The 16,196-nt window shown below is 43.7% G+C and overlaps 2 protein-coding genes across 3 annotated transcripts in view; both read right to left on the bottom strand.

Annotated features, from left to right (window-relative positions):
- LOC311621298 (mastin-like) overlaps nt 1-10,880 on the bottom strand; it is a 59,380-nt gene extending 48,500 nt beyond the window's left edge. For both annotated transcript variants that reach the window (XM_084881226.1, XM_084881227.1), the window contains exon 1: nt 10,195-10,880. The gene's annotated coding sequence lies outside the window, so the exon portion shown is untranslated. The remainder of the gene's footprint in view (nt 1-10,194) is intronic.
- LOC311621753 (mastin-like) overlaps nt 3,978-16,196 on the bottom strand; it is a gene marked incomplete at both ends in the record, with an annotated part of 15,266 nt that continues 3,047 nt past the window's right edge. The window contains 2 exons of the mRNA XM_084882137.1: nt 3,978-4,148; nt 4,273-4,427. Coding sequence (XP_084738263.1) covers nt 3,978-4,148; nt 4,273-4,427 — 326 coding nt within the window. The remainder of the gene's footprint in view (nt 4,149-4,272; nt 4,428-16,196) is intronic.

Below are 16,196 nucleotides of genomic sequence, written 5' to 3'. Positions count from 1 at the left end.
GCCTTCCCCTATCAGGGCTTGGACATCCTCATCACAGTTCCGGCTTTGGTCCTGTCCCTCATCACAGTTCCGGCTTTGGTCCTGAAGCCCAGCCAGTCCCACCGTCACTCTGGGCATCCATTCCTCTCACTCAGTCCCAGCACCCTGGGCTCTCCAATGGCAGCTTGAGGCCAGAAGGACTCCTGCTCAGAGCAGAAGTCAGGGAACTGCACACTCTCCCTCCCACACACAGCTGCTGGCCTGAATACCCATGTGCAGGTTATCTCAGCATCCCCCTTCTTATCTTTTTTTATTAATCCTCATGGAAGGATATTTTTTTCCTCCATTGATTTTTAGAGAGAGTGGAAGGGACATGGGAGAGAGAGGAGAGAGAAAACCATCAATGTGAGAGACATATCAATTGTTTGCCTCCTGCAGGCACCCCAAAAAGGGGCTGAGCATCAAACCTGCAACCCTAGCTCGTGCCCTTGACTGGGAATACCCAGGTCTCTTTGCTCTGATCACCCTCAGGCAATCCAGCCAGGGCCCCCTTCTTCTTCTTCTTTTTTTTTTTTTTTTTAATTATTTGCAGAAATATGCCATCCTATATAATAAAGAGGTAATGTGCAAATTAACCCTCATGCCCTCACAAGATGGCTGCCTACACCCAGGCCATCAGGGGGGTTAGCGAAGGAATACCTAATGACTGAACAAGCAGGCTATGTCGGGCAACCAGGCCAACAGGGGGGGTGAGCAGTTGGGGGCAAACAGGCTAGTGGGGGGAGGCAGTTAAGGGCAACTAGGCCTGCAAGGGGGCAGCAGTGGGGGGCAACCAGGATGCCAGGGTGGGCAGTTAGGGTTGATCAGGCCAGCACACTGAGGCAATAAGGAACAATCAAGCTGGCAGGGGGAGGAGGGGTTAGGGCCACCAGGCAGGGAGGCAGGTGAGCGATTAGTAGCCAGTGGTGCAGGATTGTGAGAAGGATGTCTGACTGCTGGTTTAGGCTTAATCCTAAACGGGCAGTTGGGCATCCCCATGGAGTTCCGTATTGAGAGAGGGTGCAGGCTAGGCTTAGGGGGGACCCCATACCATGCACATATTTTGTGCACCAGGCCTCTAGTGTAAATATAAAGATAGGACAGCTTTGTTATTTTCCTTTTTAATTTTGTCCCCACTCCTCAATCCTCTCCCCTTGGACCGCCACCCACTTGTTCTCTGTATCTATGGTCTGTTTCTCTTTTCTTTATTTGTTTTATTTTGTTTTAGATTCCACATATGAGTTGCCCATTTCTCAACATCTTTGCAAACATGTGGTGTTATTGTAATTTTTATTTTCTCCAATCTCATGAGTGTGAACTGTATGTCCTTTTATTTCCCTGGTTATTCCTCTGATTATGAAGGAGGTCAGTCGATCCTTATGGCCACTGAGGTGTGTCTTTTGAGAATGGCATGCAGTGTGTTTCTTTTTATTAACGCTTTGTTCCCTTACACCATTCTTCTGAATTAGTATTTCTTCCTGGAATAAATCCATAAGTAGTTCATTTGCCTGCAGGTGATAAGACACTCTTCATGTCTTCCGGGGGGTTTTTTTGTTTGTTTGTTTGTTTGTTTTTGTTTTGTTTTTGTTTTTTTAAATATATTTTATTGATTTTGTACAGAGAGGAAGGGAGAGAGATAGAGAGTTAGAAACATCGATGAGAGAGAGTCATCGATCAGCTGCCTCTTGCACACACCCCACCAGGGATATGCCTGCAACCAAGGTACATGCCCTTGACCAGAATCGAACCCGGGACCCTTCAGTCCCCAAGCCGATGCTCTATCCATTGAGCCAAACCGGTCCCGGCATGTCTTCTGTTTTGTAACAGCACTACTTTTCCCTCATTATTGTGAGATAGTTTATCTGTGAATACAATTTTATGTTGATGGTGATTTTTCCTCACCACGTCCAAGGAATTGCTCCAGATTCTTGTTCAATCTCCTGTTGCTGATCAAAACTCCCCTCAGTCTGACAGACATTTCTTTTCAGGTTAAACTATCTCTTGTCTCCTCTGGCTTTTAATGTGGACATTGTGCAGTTTTACTGAAATGGATTTAGGTGAGAATTTATTTCTATTTATTCTGCTGAATTTTCAAAGGCACTTTCCACTGAAGGGTCACCATTTTTCTTTGATTCTAGAAAATTCTCAGATATTTTTGTACCAATACCATATTTTAGTTTTTCCAGACAGTCTTTTTAAGTTTCTATTAAGGGGTTCTGAATCTCTAAGAGCCTCTGATGTTGGAGGCTTTCAAACCATCTACCCAGATGCTCTTTCATGTTTTATGGGTTGTTGTTTTTTAAGATTCCTCTGTTTCTGACCTGACTGATTTAGCTCAGTGGAGAGACCATTGGCCTGCAGACTGAAGGGTCCAAGGATTGATTCCCAGTCATGGTACATGCTCAGGTGGTGGGCTCAGTCCCCAGTGTGGGGCAATCAGGGGGCAGTTGATCAATGATTCTCTCTCTCCAGCTCTCCTCCTTTCTGAAATCACTAAAAACATGTATTTTCAAAGATTTCTCTGTTTCTGATATGCTGATGTTGAAAACCAAACAAGTGAACATTCAAGCACACTCAGAGAATGGCTCTCCACCACATCAACTCCCTTCGAAGCTCATGCCTCTGTTCCCACCGCTTCTATCCCTCTGCCTGCAGCTCCTTCTCCATAATGCCCATCCTTGCTCATGGATCCTGAGCTGAGCATGGCAGCTCAGCCCCATCAAACCCTCCAAAAGGTCCAGGCTGGGTCATACCCTGTGTCCCTCTAGCTCTGTCTTCAGCACTCACCTCCACACCATGTCCCACACTCACTGCAGTGCTGTGTTTATGTCTTCCTCACCTCCCTGTGGGTTTCAGGAGCCCAGGAACCCACTCATTGAACTCCATCCCCTGAGGCCTTGTCCATGCTGGGCACATTTGATCAAGGATTTCTGGGAACCAAGATCAACGGTAATTATTATAAATGCAAGAAGTCAGGTCAGAAGGCTGAATGGGGCTGTTAGATATTCACAGGGATGAATATCTGCATGGTATTAACTACTGCTGACTCAATTGCCTAAAGCAAACTCCTCCAACCTGATAGTCTTACTCTTTACCAATCATCACCTCTGATATGTCTGTGTGCATTCCTAAAAGGCAATTGTGTGTTCTAGTAAATAAATCAGATGGGCACAGAGACTCAGTGGAACTTTGTCCCTTCTACCAAGGTCACAAGTGTCTTCCCCCATAATTTCTAAATTTATATTTCTTGACTCGTGTGGCCAATTTGCACATTGGCTCTTTCTCTCACTCTTTGAACCCGGGGCCATATGAGCCATAACTTCACAAAGGATAATTAAGGGAGGGAGTGCTGGGAGGAGGGAAGGGACAAGTAGAAAATAAGAGAGATAGAATAACACAAAAGAGCAAAAGAGAAAATAATAAAGCAAGAAAAGAGGGGAAGAAGGAAGAAAGGAGGAGGAAAGTGAAGGAATGGAGGGAGGGACACAGAGACAAACATAACCCGCATGAGCTCACAAAAATATCATCACATGGAACTGTACCCTGGAAACCCTCCTCACACCCAAACACGGAGACCTGGGACCCGGGGACCTCTCAGGGAGGCCCCATTGCATCCTCAATCAAAGCCCTGATGAGTCCATGCCACCATCATCTCAGGCCATGGTTTGGAGCTCGCTTTTCCAAGTTTAATGGGAATCAGAGGGCGCGAAGGAGGGCATGGGCCCTTATCTGGGCGCACGCTCCTGTAACAGACTCCAGCCTTCAGAGCATATTACTGTGTCTGCCACTCTAAAGTCAGGAAAAGTGGGTGACCCAGAGGGCAGGAGGCCCTTGACACTGTGGAGGGTGAGACAAAGGATGAGGAGGTTGGGAGGAAGATGTTGGAATTGGGAAAGAAGCAGGGGTTTCAACAAGAAAGATGGAGGGTCCCCCATCACTGGAACCCTGCCTGGCCTCATCTAGGAGCCAGGGGGCGGCGAAACATACTTCTGAATCCAAGAAATGTAGCTCATCACCTGGGCATACTCCCCAGAGAAGTCACGATGACCACAGATGTATCCCCAGCTCATAATCCCTACCTGGACCCAGGTGCATTTCCAGCTGCACACCAGGGGGCCCCCAGAGTCACACTGTGGGGAGATGCAGGACTCAGTGAACATCTCCACACGGGCCTCTGCATGGAGCTTCTGAGTCCAGATTCCTCTGCGCTGGGAGGGGACGGAGGACAGAGGATAGAGACAGGTGGTGTCTCACCTGGCAGGAATCCTGGCCCTCACTCCCAGCACACAGCATATCCTCCTTGATAATCTGGCCAGCGTTGTTGGAAGAGTTCTGGTAGCGCTGGTTACAGACCCTGTTTCCCACTATGGGAACCATCATCTGCAGCTGGTAGGGCCAGGACAGCAGAGCTGTGGGGCGGGGCTGACTGAGCACCAGGACTGGTCCAGGCTTCTGGGCTTTTCCAACAACCAGGTACTCCTTCCCCTTCTCTGAACCACCTCGGCCTTCAGCGGAAGTCGCAGGGAATCCCTCTGCGGGCCCTAACCCTCTGGTCTAGAAGCAGCTACACCTGGTCCTAGGACTTTGCCTCCTAGCAGGCACTGAGCCCATTTAGTTAAGGACACAGCACTTCATCAGCCAGAGTCTGGCCTCCACATGCCAGAGGGTAGGTACTGAGGAGAGAGTGTTATCCCAGGATTTTTCTCCATGTGAGATCACCACAGGCCCTGCCTCTTGCTCCCAGACTGACTCAAGAGGACAATCAAGGTTCAAAATACCCACACAGCATGTGGGGAGGACCCAGGCAGAGCCACGGGAGGGCCTGTGGACCTGGCACCGTAAACACCTGTATCCTCAGTGTCCATGAACCTGATCATAAAACTACAGGTCTGCACACATTTGGGCTCAAAAGAAAATCCCCCTTCTAATAACCAAATGTCGAATTTGCACATGACCCAGAAATTCTTCTCTGAGTCTATAGCCCAACGAATTGAAAACAGGGATCCAAGATGGTGAGAGAATAGGTGTAAGGTATACTCATCTCCTTCCAGGAGCAAATCAGAATTATAACTACATCATAGACAATCAACCAGAATAACCAACTGAAAGGAAGTCTTATCATTAAGGACACATGGAGATAGGTAGAAAAATTAGAGATACAGAAAAGTCTGGCATTGGGAGTAGGAGAGACACCTCAGCTGCAAAGGTCCCCTCTGAGAAGGTAGGGGTCTCCACCTCCTTTTTTTTTTTTTTTTTTTACTTTTCTGTTTTTGTTTATTTATTTTATCTATTTTTTTATTGAAACTGGAGCCTTCTGTGCCTACTTTTTAACCCAGAGCCTTCCCATTGCTTCTATTCAGTGACTTCTCTTTCTTTAAAACAACAACAAAAAAACATAATAGAAAGCTCAGGAACATGTCAAATGCAGTCTATAAAGTGGCCCTCTGCTATCTCTTTTTTTTTAATAAGTTTTTATTGTTCATATTATTACAAATGTTCCTTTTTTCCCCCCCCCCACCATTGCTCTCCTCCACCAGGTTCCCACCCCACCCTCTGCCCTTTCCCCACTCCCCATTGTCCTCATCCATAGGTGCACAGTTTATGTTCAGTCTCTTCCCACGCCCCCCTCTCCCCTTTTCCCCAAGAATCATCAGTTCACTCCCCTTCCATACCTCTGATTCTATTATATTCAACAGTTACTATTGTTCATCAGATTTTTTTTTAATTTCCTTGGTTTTTAGATTCACTTGTTGATAGTTACGTATTTGTTGTTCATAATTTTTATCTTTGTTTTCTTTCTCTTTTGAAAGAACCCCCTTCAGCAATTCATATAATTTTGGTTTGGTGTTGATGAACTCCTTTAGCTTTTTTTTATTAGTGAAGCTCTTTATCTGACCTTCGATTCTGAGTGATAGCTTTGCTGGATAGATTATCTTTGGCTGTAGGTACTTACTATTCATCACCTTGAATATTTCTTGCCATTTCCTTCTGGCCTGCATGGTTTCTGTTGAGAAGTCAGCTGACAATCGTATAGGTGCTCCTTTATAGGTAACTACCTTCTTTGCTCTTGCTTCTTTTAATATTCTCTCTTTGTCTTTTGCTCTTGGCATTTTAATTATGATGTGTCTTGGTGTGGTCCTCTTTGGATTCCTTTTGTTTGGAGTTCTGTGCGCTTCCTGGACTTGTAAGTCTAATTCTTTCACCAGGTGGGGGAAGTTTTCTGTCACTATTCCTTTCAGTATGTTTTCGATATCTTGCTCTCTCTCATCTTCTGGGACCCCCATAATTCTGATGTTGGTTCGCTTGAAGTTGTCCCAGAGGTTTCTTACATTATCTTCAATTTTCTTGATTCTCTTGCCTTCTAGCTTCTGTGGAGGAGTGTCTTCTGGCTCTTTATGCTCCAAATCTTTGACTTGATTCTTGCGATCTTCCCTTCTGTTTTTAGGACTCTGTAAAATATTTTTTTTTATTTCAGACAATGTATTCTTTTTTAAAAAAATATATTTTATTAATTTTGTACAGAGAGGAAGGGAGGGAGAGAGTTAGAAACATCAATGAGAGAGAGTCATCGATCAGCTGCCTCTTGCACATCTCTTACTGGGGATATGCCCGCAACCAAGGTACATGCCCTTGACCGGAATCGAACCCGGGACCCTTCAGTCCCCAAGCCGACGCTCTATCCATTGAACCAAATGGGTCTCGGCCAGACAATGTATTCTTTATTTCTTGTTGATCCCTTATCATTTCTTGATGACTCCTTATTAATTCTAGTTGATCTCTTTTCATATCCTCATAGGTCTTATCCATCTTTTCTAGGAAATTCTTGAAAAACCTTATAAGCGTAGATTTGAACTCTATATCCAGACGCTTTTTGTCCTCCATTTCTTTCGTTTGTGATCTATTTTGTTGTCGCATTTCACAGTTACAGATGGGACGGGGTTTCAGGGTGGAGCCTGCAGCTTTAGCTCCGTCAGCCCCGCACTATGCGGGTCCTTCAGTGCTCGCTGCCGGCACCTCTGAGAGAAAGATGCCCTCGATTTTCACCTGCTGCCAAACAGTCTATGCTCTCCCCCAATGAGCCCGGTATTGGGGTTCAGTTCAGTTGGAAGTGGAGTTGGAGGTGGCATTCAGAGCAATCTGGAGCCCCAGTCTCCTTCCCGTCAGGGCAATCCCGCGGCACAGCCGACCATCCCGGGGTTCTCCTTTCGCCGCTCCCCGGGGTTCCGCCTTACAGCCCGGCTCCCTATGGCTGAGTCTGAGTCCCCGGGGTCTGGCCTAGAACTGGGGTTCAGAGCAGTCAGGGGCCCAGCTCAGTCGGACTTTTATCTCCTTTCCGCTAGGGAACGCCCGCCAGGCACTCCGCCTCCCTCCTCTCCGGCCCCGTCCTCTCTGCGTGCCGCGTCTCCGTACCTTGGGCTTTTCCAGCTCCTCCGCACTTCCTTCTGGTTTCCTCCTTGCTTCTCACTATAGAATTTCCAGTCAGTCAACTTTCCTGTAGTTCTGGGTAATGTCTGTTTTATATTTTAGTTGTATTTTATTGAAATTGTTGTGTGCGGCTGTGGCTAGGTGTTTACCTGGGTGCAGCCATCTTGGATCCTCTCCACCTCCTTCTGACCTCCCCACCTGGAACACCAGTGCCTGAAAGAATAGCTACACAACATCTGGCTGTGAACATCAGTGAGGACTGCACTTGCCAGAGTGAGACAGGAAGACTGCTAGGAACCCAGATGCCCTTTTAAAGGGCCAGTGCACAAACATCTCATTTGCAGGTACTCAACCTGGGCTCTAGTGGCCTGGAACGGACAGGAGTCATACAGGAAGAGATTGGGTTGTATGGCTTTGGGGTGAGCACTGGAGGGGCAGCCTCCATTATCCAGGGCTGAGTCCCTCTCCCACACTGCCCACAGATGCCATCTCTCTGGAGTTCAACACTCCCTTCCATAGGGCATCAGCCTGGGAAAAGGCACTTGACCACCTCCTCCCTCCAAGCTCCCAGTGGTTCTGCCCTACCAAGTTCCTGTCCTGCAGGGAGTCTGCTAGCTACAACCAGCCTGGACCCCAATAGCCTTTCTCAGAAGGCTCACAAGGAGGCCTAGCAGACTCCAGGCTGTTGGAGACACACAGGAGGAGACTGAGTTCTGTGTATCTTAGGCAAGGGCAATTTTCCCAAAGCCCTCCAACTGGCTCCACTGTGCTGAGCCTTCCCTCCTCACTGCCAAATCCTAATGTGCTGAGCCTGATGAACACTACTAGCCTCATCCTGACAAATCCCTGAGACCCTACCCCACAGCTAAGATTTGAAGAAGGGAGGTGGTGCTGGGTGGTGGGTGGTGGTGGTGAATGGCCTTGGTGTGCCTTGAGGCTTCTGTTGAGTGGTGTCAGACCCAGCACTGGTGCTGAGTTTGAATCTGTATCAACCTGATGAACACCACTCGTCCCAACCCAATGACTCATAGAGAAACTCCCTCATGTACCGGATCCAGCCGGTAGTGCAGGTCCTGAAGATCAGGCTAGGAGGCTTAGAAATAAAAGACAAGAGACAGAAGGGCTTCAGGAGGGCTGGAATGCTCGATGGCACTGCAGCAAGTTTATTAAAGGTGCAAACTCTTTTATACCCTGAAGCTGGGCATTCCTCCAAATGGCCTTCTCTCAGGGCATGATGGCTATGTGCCAGTTCCTTAAGACCTACGCAGGGAGATATCTGCCTGGGAAAGTTCATCCAGCTGTACTCTGCTATGTTAATTCAAGGACATGTTTGCAGATTCCAATTTTGCACGCACAGCAGAACGAAGGACACTGTTGTTTACCACGTCCCCAAGTGACCTGACTCCTGGGGGAGAGCAGGCAGGGCTACCTACCCTTGCTCCATCCCCCGATTCTCAGGTCGGCAGGGGATTCGGCTCCCAACACTCATGCAACTCAACTACAACAGCGGGGCTCACCTCACCCACACAATGGACATTCTTGGGGCACCAGCTTAGCTGGGGGCTCTTTCAGTGGCAGAGCCAATGGCAACTGTCAGAAAAATACAGATGCTAGAGTGCTTTGGGCCTTTTGTGTTCTGATGCAGGTCCTGTATTGCTAGTAATCAACCTCAGTATGCAGCTTGGCCACTCCCATGTGCACCCAGGCCTAGCACAGGGAGCCACCAACTGTAGAGCACTCTGTAGCTTCTAACAGGTAGCCCAGGATTGGTCACAGGCAAGGTATGACATTGACCTCCACCAGAGTGCCTCCCCAGAGGCCCCAAAACCAGCCCACAGCGGAGTACAAACCAATTAGCTCCACACATGGCACACTCAAAGGGAGACCTCTGCAGGCTCCCTACCCTGCTGGGCACATTCTGCTTCATGGGGTCAGCCTACTCGCATCAGCTCATACAGTGTGATCAGGGTCAATATCACAACCAGTCAGCTTGAGGGTCAACCCTACCAACAACAGGCCAACAACAATCAGTACTCAACTACGACAGCAGAGTTCACACAACCAACATAAGAAACATTCTGCCAAAACCGGTTTGGCCCAGTAGACAAAGTGTCAGCCTACGGACTGAAAGGTCCCAGGTTGGATTCTTATCAAGGGCATGTACCTTGGTTGTGGGTGCATCCCCAGGAGGGGGTGTGCAGAAGGCAGCTGATTAATATTTCTCTCTCATTGATGTTTCTAACTCTCTACTCCTCTTCCTTTCTCTCTGTAAAAAAAAAATCAATAAAATATATTAATAAATAAATAAATACCCAGTTCTCTTTAAGAAAGAAAGGAAGAAAGGAAGGAAAGAAGGAAGGAAGGAAGGAACATTCCTGGGGCACCTAGCTTAGGGAATCAAAGAGACTGCACCACTGAGCTCCACAGGACATGTACACCAAAAAGCCATCCTACCAGGATTGGGGGACACAGCAGATCTAACTACACAGAGAAACACATACAGAGAGGTTTCCAAAAGGGGATACAAAGAAGCATGCCCCAAATGAAAAAACAGGAGAAATCCCCAGGAAAAGAACTAAGTGAAATGGAGACGAGCAATGCATTCAGATTCAGAGTTCAAAACAATGGTTCTAAGGATGATCAAGGAACATAGGGGAAGGGTTGATGAACTCAGTGAGGACTGCAATAAGAAGACAGTAAGGATTTTTAAAAAGGGGCATAGGGCTTGGAGAGAAGGCTGCGCCATCTTACCAGGAAAGGAAGAGCTTCTCTGAAGCCTGGAAAAACCCACAGCGGCAGAGACCATCGAGTAGCTGAGACAGCCCAATCGGCGCAAACACTTGGTTTCAAGGGAGTTCTTCAGTCACCCACGGAAAGGTCAGAGTTTGCGGGGAAAATTTGAGGGATCTGGGTCCTGCGGCGCAGGCAGTGACGGTAGCCTCTGAGCTCCGGCAAGGCCCCGCCCCCCACTATAGCCGCCAGCGCAGTGCTGCCGCCTGCGCTGAGCTGCGCCTAAAGAAGGCTGCAGCGAAAATTCTGCCTGGGACACCCAGTGCTGGGTTTGGCGTAATCTGGGACTTTTTTTAAAAAACGCCAGGGGACACGGGACAGATTGTTAAGAATCGTGGCTGTCCCGACAAGGGCGAATCATCTGGAAACCTTGGCGCCTGACCCCCTTCACCCTCTTGCTTCTGAAAACTAGGGAAGGACAGCTCAGTTGGGCTTATCCGGGGAAATTGCAAGGGGAAATTGCCTTCCTGGAAACAAGGGATCGGAGCTTTAGAGATAGTCTGGGAGCCAGTTGGCACTCTGCCAGCTAGAGCCATAGAGAAAGAAGGCCAGAGCAACCAAAAGGACTGGGAGATCAAACTGGAAACACTGACACCTAAGAGTTGAATTACAAACTGCTTTTTTTTTTTTTCTTTTTTCTTTTTTCTTTTTTCTGTCCTTTTTCTTTTTCTTTTTCTTTTTCTTCTTTTTTCTTTTTATTTATCAAAAATAAATGGACACAAATAACTAAGATATAGCCTACTTAAAATTAAGGATTACCCTACAAAACAGGTGCAGTGGAATGCTGGGAACTGCAAGTCTGTCTGCTCCGTGAATCAGGCGTGCCAAATACAATAACAGAGGAAGTGAATGACCACTACTGGACATTTTTATGCTAATTTTACCATTCTTTATTTTATTTTCAGTTTTTAATCTTTTATTTAATTTTCATTTTTTTCATCTTTTACTTAAGAAACGAATTTTTTTTCTTTTTTCCTTACTTGATTTTACCTTTTCAATTATTACATTTTTCAATCTCTATCATCACTATTACTACTGCTATTTTGCAATTTTTGTTTCTTTTTTTTCTTTTTTCTTTTTTTTCCCCCCTCTCCGCTACCATTTTATTTTTTCTTTATTTTACATTGGGAGTAACCTTCATTCTATTTTAATCTCTACTATATCATCATTCAACCCTTTCTCAACTTGACCTTTACACCATCACTCTCGTACTAAACTTTACCCTTTTAGTCTCCGGTTTATCCTATCCCTTTCCTGCTTTAGTTTTTCCTCTATTCTTTCTGCATACCCCCTGCTAAAGCTCTCACTATACTTATAGACCTAAGTTCCAACCCCTGACCCAAGTGTATAAATATCACTCTCTGCACTATATTAACTAGTTAAAAAAAAAAAAAAGGTTCTCCTCTCTATCCTTTTCTCATTGTTTGTGTGAAGGTTGATTATTGTGGATTTTTATGCTTTTTAGTGAAATTGTTATGCTTATACCTGTGTTGTTATTGTTGCTTTGTATTTTTTTAAAAAATCCTCTGTTTTTGTTTGTTTCTTGTACTTCTGTATATCATAGCCTTACTTAATAATAGTGGATATTGTAGTTTGTATTGATCTCCAAGTATTGTTACTGGCATTGGCTGGGTTCAGTGGTTGTTCTATGGCAATTTTCTCCACAGATATATAGTTTGTCTCCCATTTCTCTTTTAGTTTCCTTCTTCTCTCTCTTTCTTTCACTCTCTCTCTCTTCTTTTTTTCCATTTTCCAACTTCATTTTGTCATTACCTTTATCCTTCTTTTTCTATCTCTTTATCCCTCTTTTTTTTATCTTATTTACTTATTTTATTTATTATTTTTTTAAATTTTTCTTTATTTTATTTTTACCTTTCTTCCTTCTATCCTATCCCCCAATTTGCCTTTCTCTAGTGGTCACCTTTGTTGGAGGTTATTAATATTGTAAATACATTCCTGTTAAGTGCCTCTTGTGTTGTACCTGGTAGTGTTGTAATTTGTACCTTTAAATCAACGCAGGGGAAGAAACACCACATAACCAGACATCCTGAAAAGAGAGGCCATGGGGAGACAAAGAAATAGCCCGCACATGAAAGAAAAGCAGGCATCACCAGAAAAGGAAGTAAAGGAGTCAGAGGCAAGCAGCCTACCAGAGCAAGAATTCAGAATAAGGATCATAGGATGGCTAAAAAGAATGGAAGAGAAATTTGACAATAACCAAGAAGAAATGAGGAAGAACCATGAGGAATTGAAGAAGAGCCATGAGGAATTGAAGAACCAAGAGGAATTGAAGAAGAACCAAGAAGAAATGAAAAATGACATCACTACCATGAAGAACTCAATAGAAAGCATCAAGAGTAGACTAGATGAAGCAGAGGACTGCATCAGTGAGCTAGAAGACAAGATTGAAAAAAATACCCAACTAGAGCAGCTTCTAGAAAAAAAGATTTAAAAGCAGGAGGAGAGCCTACGGGAGCTTTGGGACAATACAAAACAAAATAATATTCGAATAATTGGGGTTCCAGAAGGAAAGAAAACTAAGGTAGACATGGAAAAAGTATTTCAAGAAATAATGACAGAAAACTTTCCTGAGATAGAGAAGAAAAAACCCACACAAATCCAAGATGCTCGCAGAGTCCCAAGCAAAATAAATCCCAGAAGACAGACACCAAGGCACATTATAATTAAATTGGCTAACAACAACGACAAAGTAAGAATCTTAAAAGCAGCCAGAGAGAGACAAAAAGTGACATACAAAGGAACCCCCATCAGACTAGCAACTGATTTCTCAACAGAAACATATCAGGCCAGAAGGGAATGGGATGAAATATACAAAGTCATGCAAAGGAAGGGTCTGAATCCAAGAATACTGTACCCAGCAAGGCTATCAATCAAAATTGAAGGGGAAATCAGGAGCTTTACAGACAAAAAAAGACTGAAGGAATTTATATCCACCAAACCAGCAATGCAAGAAATGCTAAAGGGTCTACTGTAAAAGTAAAGAAATAGGAAGTGAAGAAGGAACACAGTTATAGAATAAAAATGGCGTCAAATAAGTACCTATCAATAATAACCTTAAATGTAAATGGATTAAATGCTCCAATCAAAAGACATAGGGTGTCAGATTGGATAAGAAAACAAGACCCATACATCTGTTGTCTACAAGAAACCCACCTCAGAAAAAAAGATGCACACAGACTGAGGGTGAAGGGATGGAAAAAAGTTTTCCAGGCAAATGGAAATGAAATAAAAGCTGGGGTAGCAATACTTATATCTGACAAATTAGATCTCAGAGTGAAGGACATAACAAGAGATAATGAAGGCCACTTCATAATACTAAAGGGAACAATCCAACAAGAAGAAATAACCCTGGTAAATATATATGCTCCCAATACAGGAGTACCCAAATACATAAAAAAAAAAAAAACTGCTGGAGGACATTAAGGGAGAGATTAATAGCAATACAATCATAGTAGGAGATTTTAATACCCCACTGTCACCCTTCGACAAATCATCTAAACAAAAAATCAGCAAAGAAATATCAATCCTAAATGACTCACTAGACCAGATGGAATTAATTGACATCTTCAGAACATTCCACCCCAAAGCCACAGAATATACATTCTTCTCAAGTGCACATGGGACATTCTCAAAGATAGACCACATTTTGGGACATATGCAAAGTCTCTTCAAATTCAAGAAGATAGAAATCATATCAAGCATCTTCTCAGATCATAATGGCATAAAACTGGAAATTAACTACAATAAAAATAATCCAAAGAAATAAAACACATGGAGACTAAATAGCATGCTATTAAACAAGGACTGGGTTACCAGAGAAATCAAGGAAGAAATTAAAAACATCCTGGAAACAAATGACAATGAAAACACAACAATCCAAAATCTATGGGACACAGCAAAAGCAGTTTTGAGAGGGCAGTTCATATCCTTACAAGCCTATTGCAAAAAACTAGAAAAAAGGCTAGCAAGTGATCTAACTCTACAACTCAAAGAGTTAGAAAAAGAGCAACAAGAAAAGCCCAGTGTAAGAAGAAGGAAGGAAATAACAAAAATCAGAGCACAGATAAACAACATAGAGACCAAAGAAACAATACACAAGATCAACAAAACCAAGAGCTGGTTCTTTGAAAAGATAAACAAGATAGATGGACCTCTAGCCAGGCTAACCAAGAAACAAAGAGAGAGGACCCAAATAAACAAAATCAGAAATGAAAGAGGTGAAATAACAACAGACCCCACCGAAATACAAAGGATTGTTACTAAATACTACGAACAACTCTATTCCAACAAACTGAACAACCTGGAGGAAATGGACGTATTCCTAGAAAAATACAAACTTCCAAAACTCAATCAGGAAGAATCTAAAAATCTCAATAGACCAGTGACTTGGGAAGAAATTGAAACAGTCATTAAAAAGCTTCCAGCAAACAAAAGCCCAGGGCCAGATGGCTTCACAGGAGAGTTTTACCAAACATTCAAGGAAGAACTAAAACCTATCCTCCTCAGACTATTCCAAAAAATACAAGAGGAAGGAACACTTCCAAACTCCTTCTATGAAGCCAGCATCACCCTAATACCAAAACCAGATAAAGACAACTCAATGAAAGAGAATTACAGGCCAATATCCCTCATGAACATAGATGCCAAAATCCTCAACAAAATTCTAGCAAATCGACTCCAGAAGAACATCACAAAGATCATACACCATGACCAAGTAGGATTTATTCCAGGAATGCAAGGATGGTACAATATCCGCAAATCAATAAATGTGATACATCACATAAACAAATTGAAAGATAAAAATCATATAGTCATATCAATTGATGCAGAAAAAGCATTTGATAAAATCCAACACCCTTTCCTGATAAAAACTCTTAACAAGGTGGGAGTACAAGGATCATACCTCAACATAATAAAAGCTATATATGATAAACCCACAGCCAACATTATACTCAATGGGCAAAAACTAAAACCATTCCCTCTACGAACAGGAACAAGACAGGGATGCCCATTCTCGCCACTCCTGTTTGACATAGTACTGGAAGTACTAGCCATTGCAATTAGACAAGAGGAGGAAATAAAAGGCATCCAAATTGGAAAAGAAGAAGTAAAGTTATCCTTATTTGCAGATGACATGATATTGTACATAAAAAACCCAAAAGACTCCATTAAAAAACTAATTGGCTTAATAAATGAATTTGGCAATGTAGCAGGATACAAAATTAATGCCAAAAAATCCATGGCATTTCTATACACCAACAGTGAAACTACAGAAACAGAGGCTAAAATAGCAATTCCATTTACCATCGCACCAAAAAAATTAAGATACCTAGGAATAAATTTAACTAAGGAAGTAAGGACCTATTTGCGGAAAACTACACGACACTGAAAAAAGAGATAGAGGAAGATGTAAGGAGATGGAAGAACATACCATGTTCATGGATTTTAGAATCAACATCATCAAAATGTCCATACTTCCTAAAGCAATCTATAGGTTCAATGCACTCCCCATTAAAATACCAACAACATACTTCACTGACCTAGAAAGAACTCTCCAAAAGTTCATTTGGAACAATAAAAGACCCCGAATAGCCACAGCAATCCTGAGAAAGAAGAGTAAAGTAGGAGGGATCTCAATACCAGACTTCAAACTATATTACAAAGCCACTGTTCTCAAAACAGCCTGGTACTGGCACAAGAACAGACATATATTATAGATCAATGGAATGGAATCGAGAACCCAGATATCAACCCAAATCAATATGCTCAATTAATATTTGACAAAGGAGGCACGAATATACAATGGAGTCAAGACAGTCTCTTCAATAAATGGTGTTGGGAAAATTGGACAGACACATGCAAAAGAATGAAACTAGATCACCAACTTACACCATTCACCAAAATAAACTCAAAATGGATACAGGACTTAAACATCAGACGGG

The sequence above is a fragment of the Pipistrellus hanaki genome, assembly GCF_964339955.1.
Source record: "Pipistrellus hanaki genome assembly, chromosome: 4".
NCBI lineage: Eukaryota > Metazoa > Chordata > Mammalia > Chiroptera > Vespertilionidae > Pipistrellus > Pipistrellus hanaki.
Note: the sequence above shows the minus strand (reverse complement) of the source record. Positions and strands in the feature narration are given on the sequence as shown.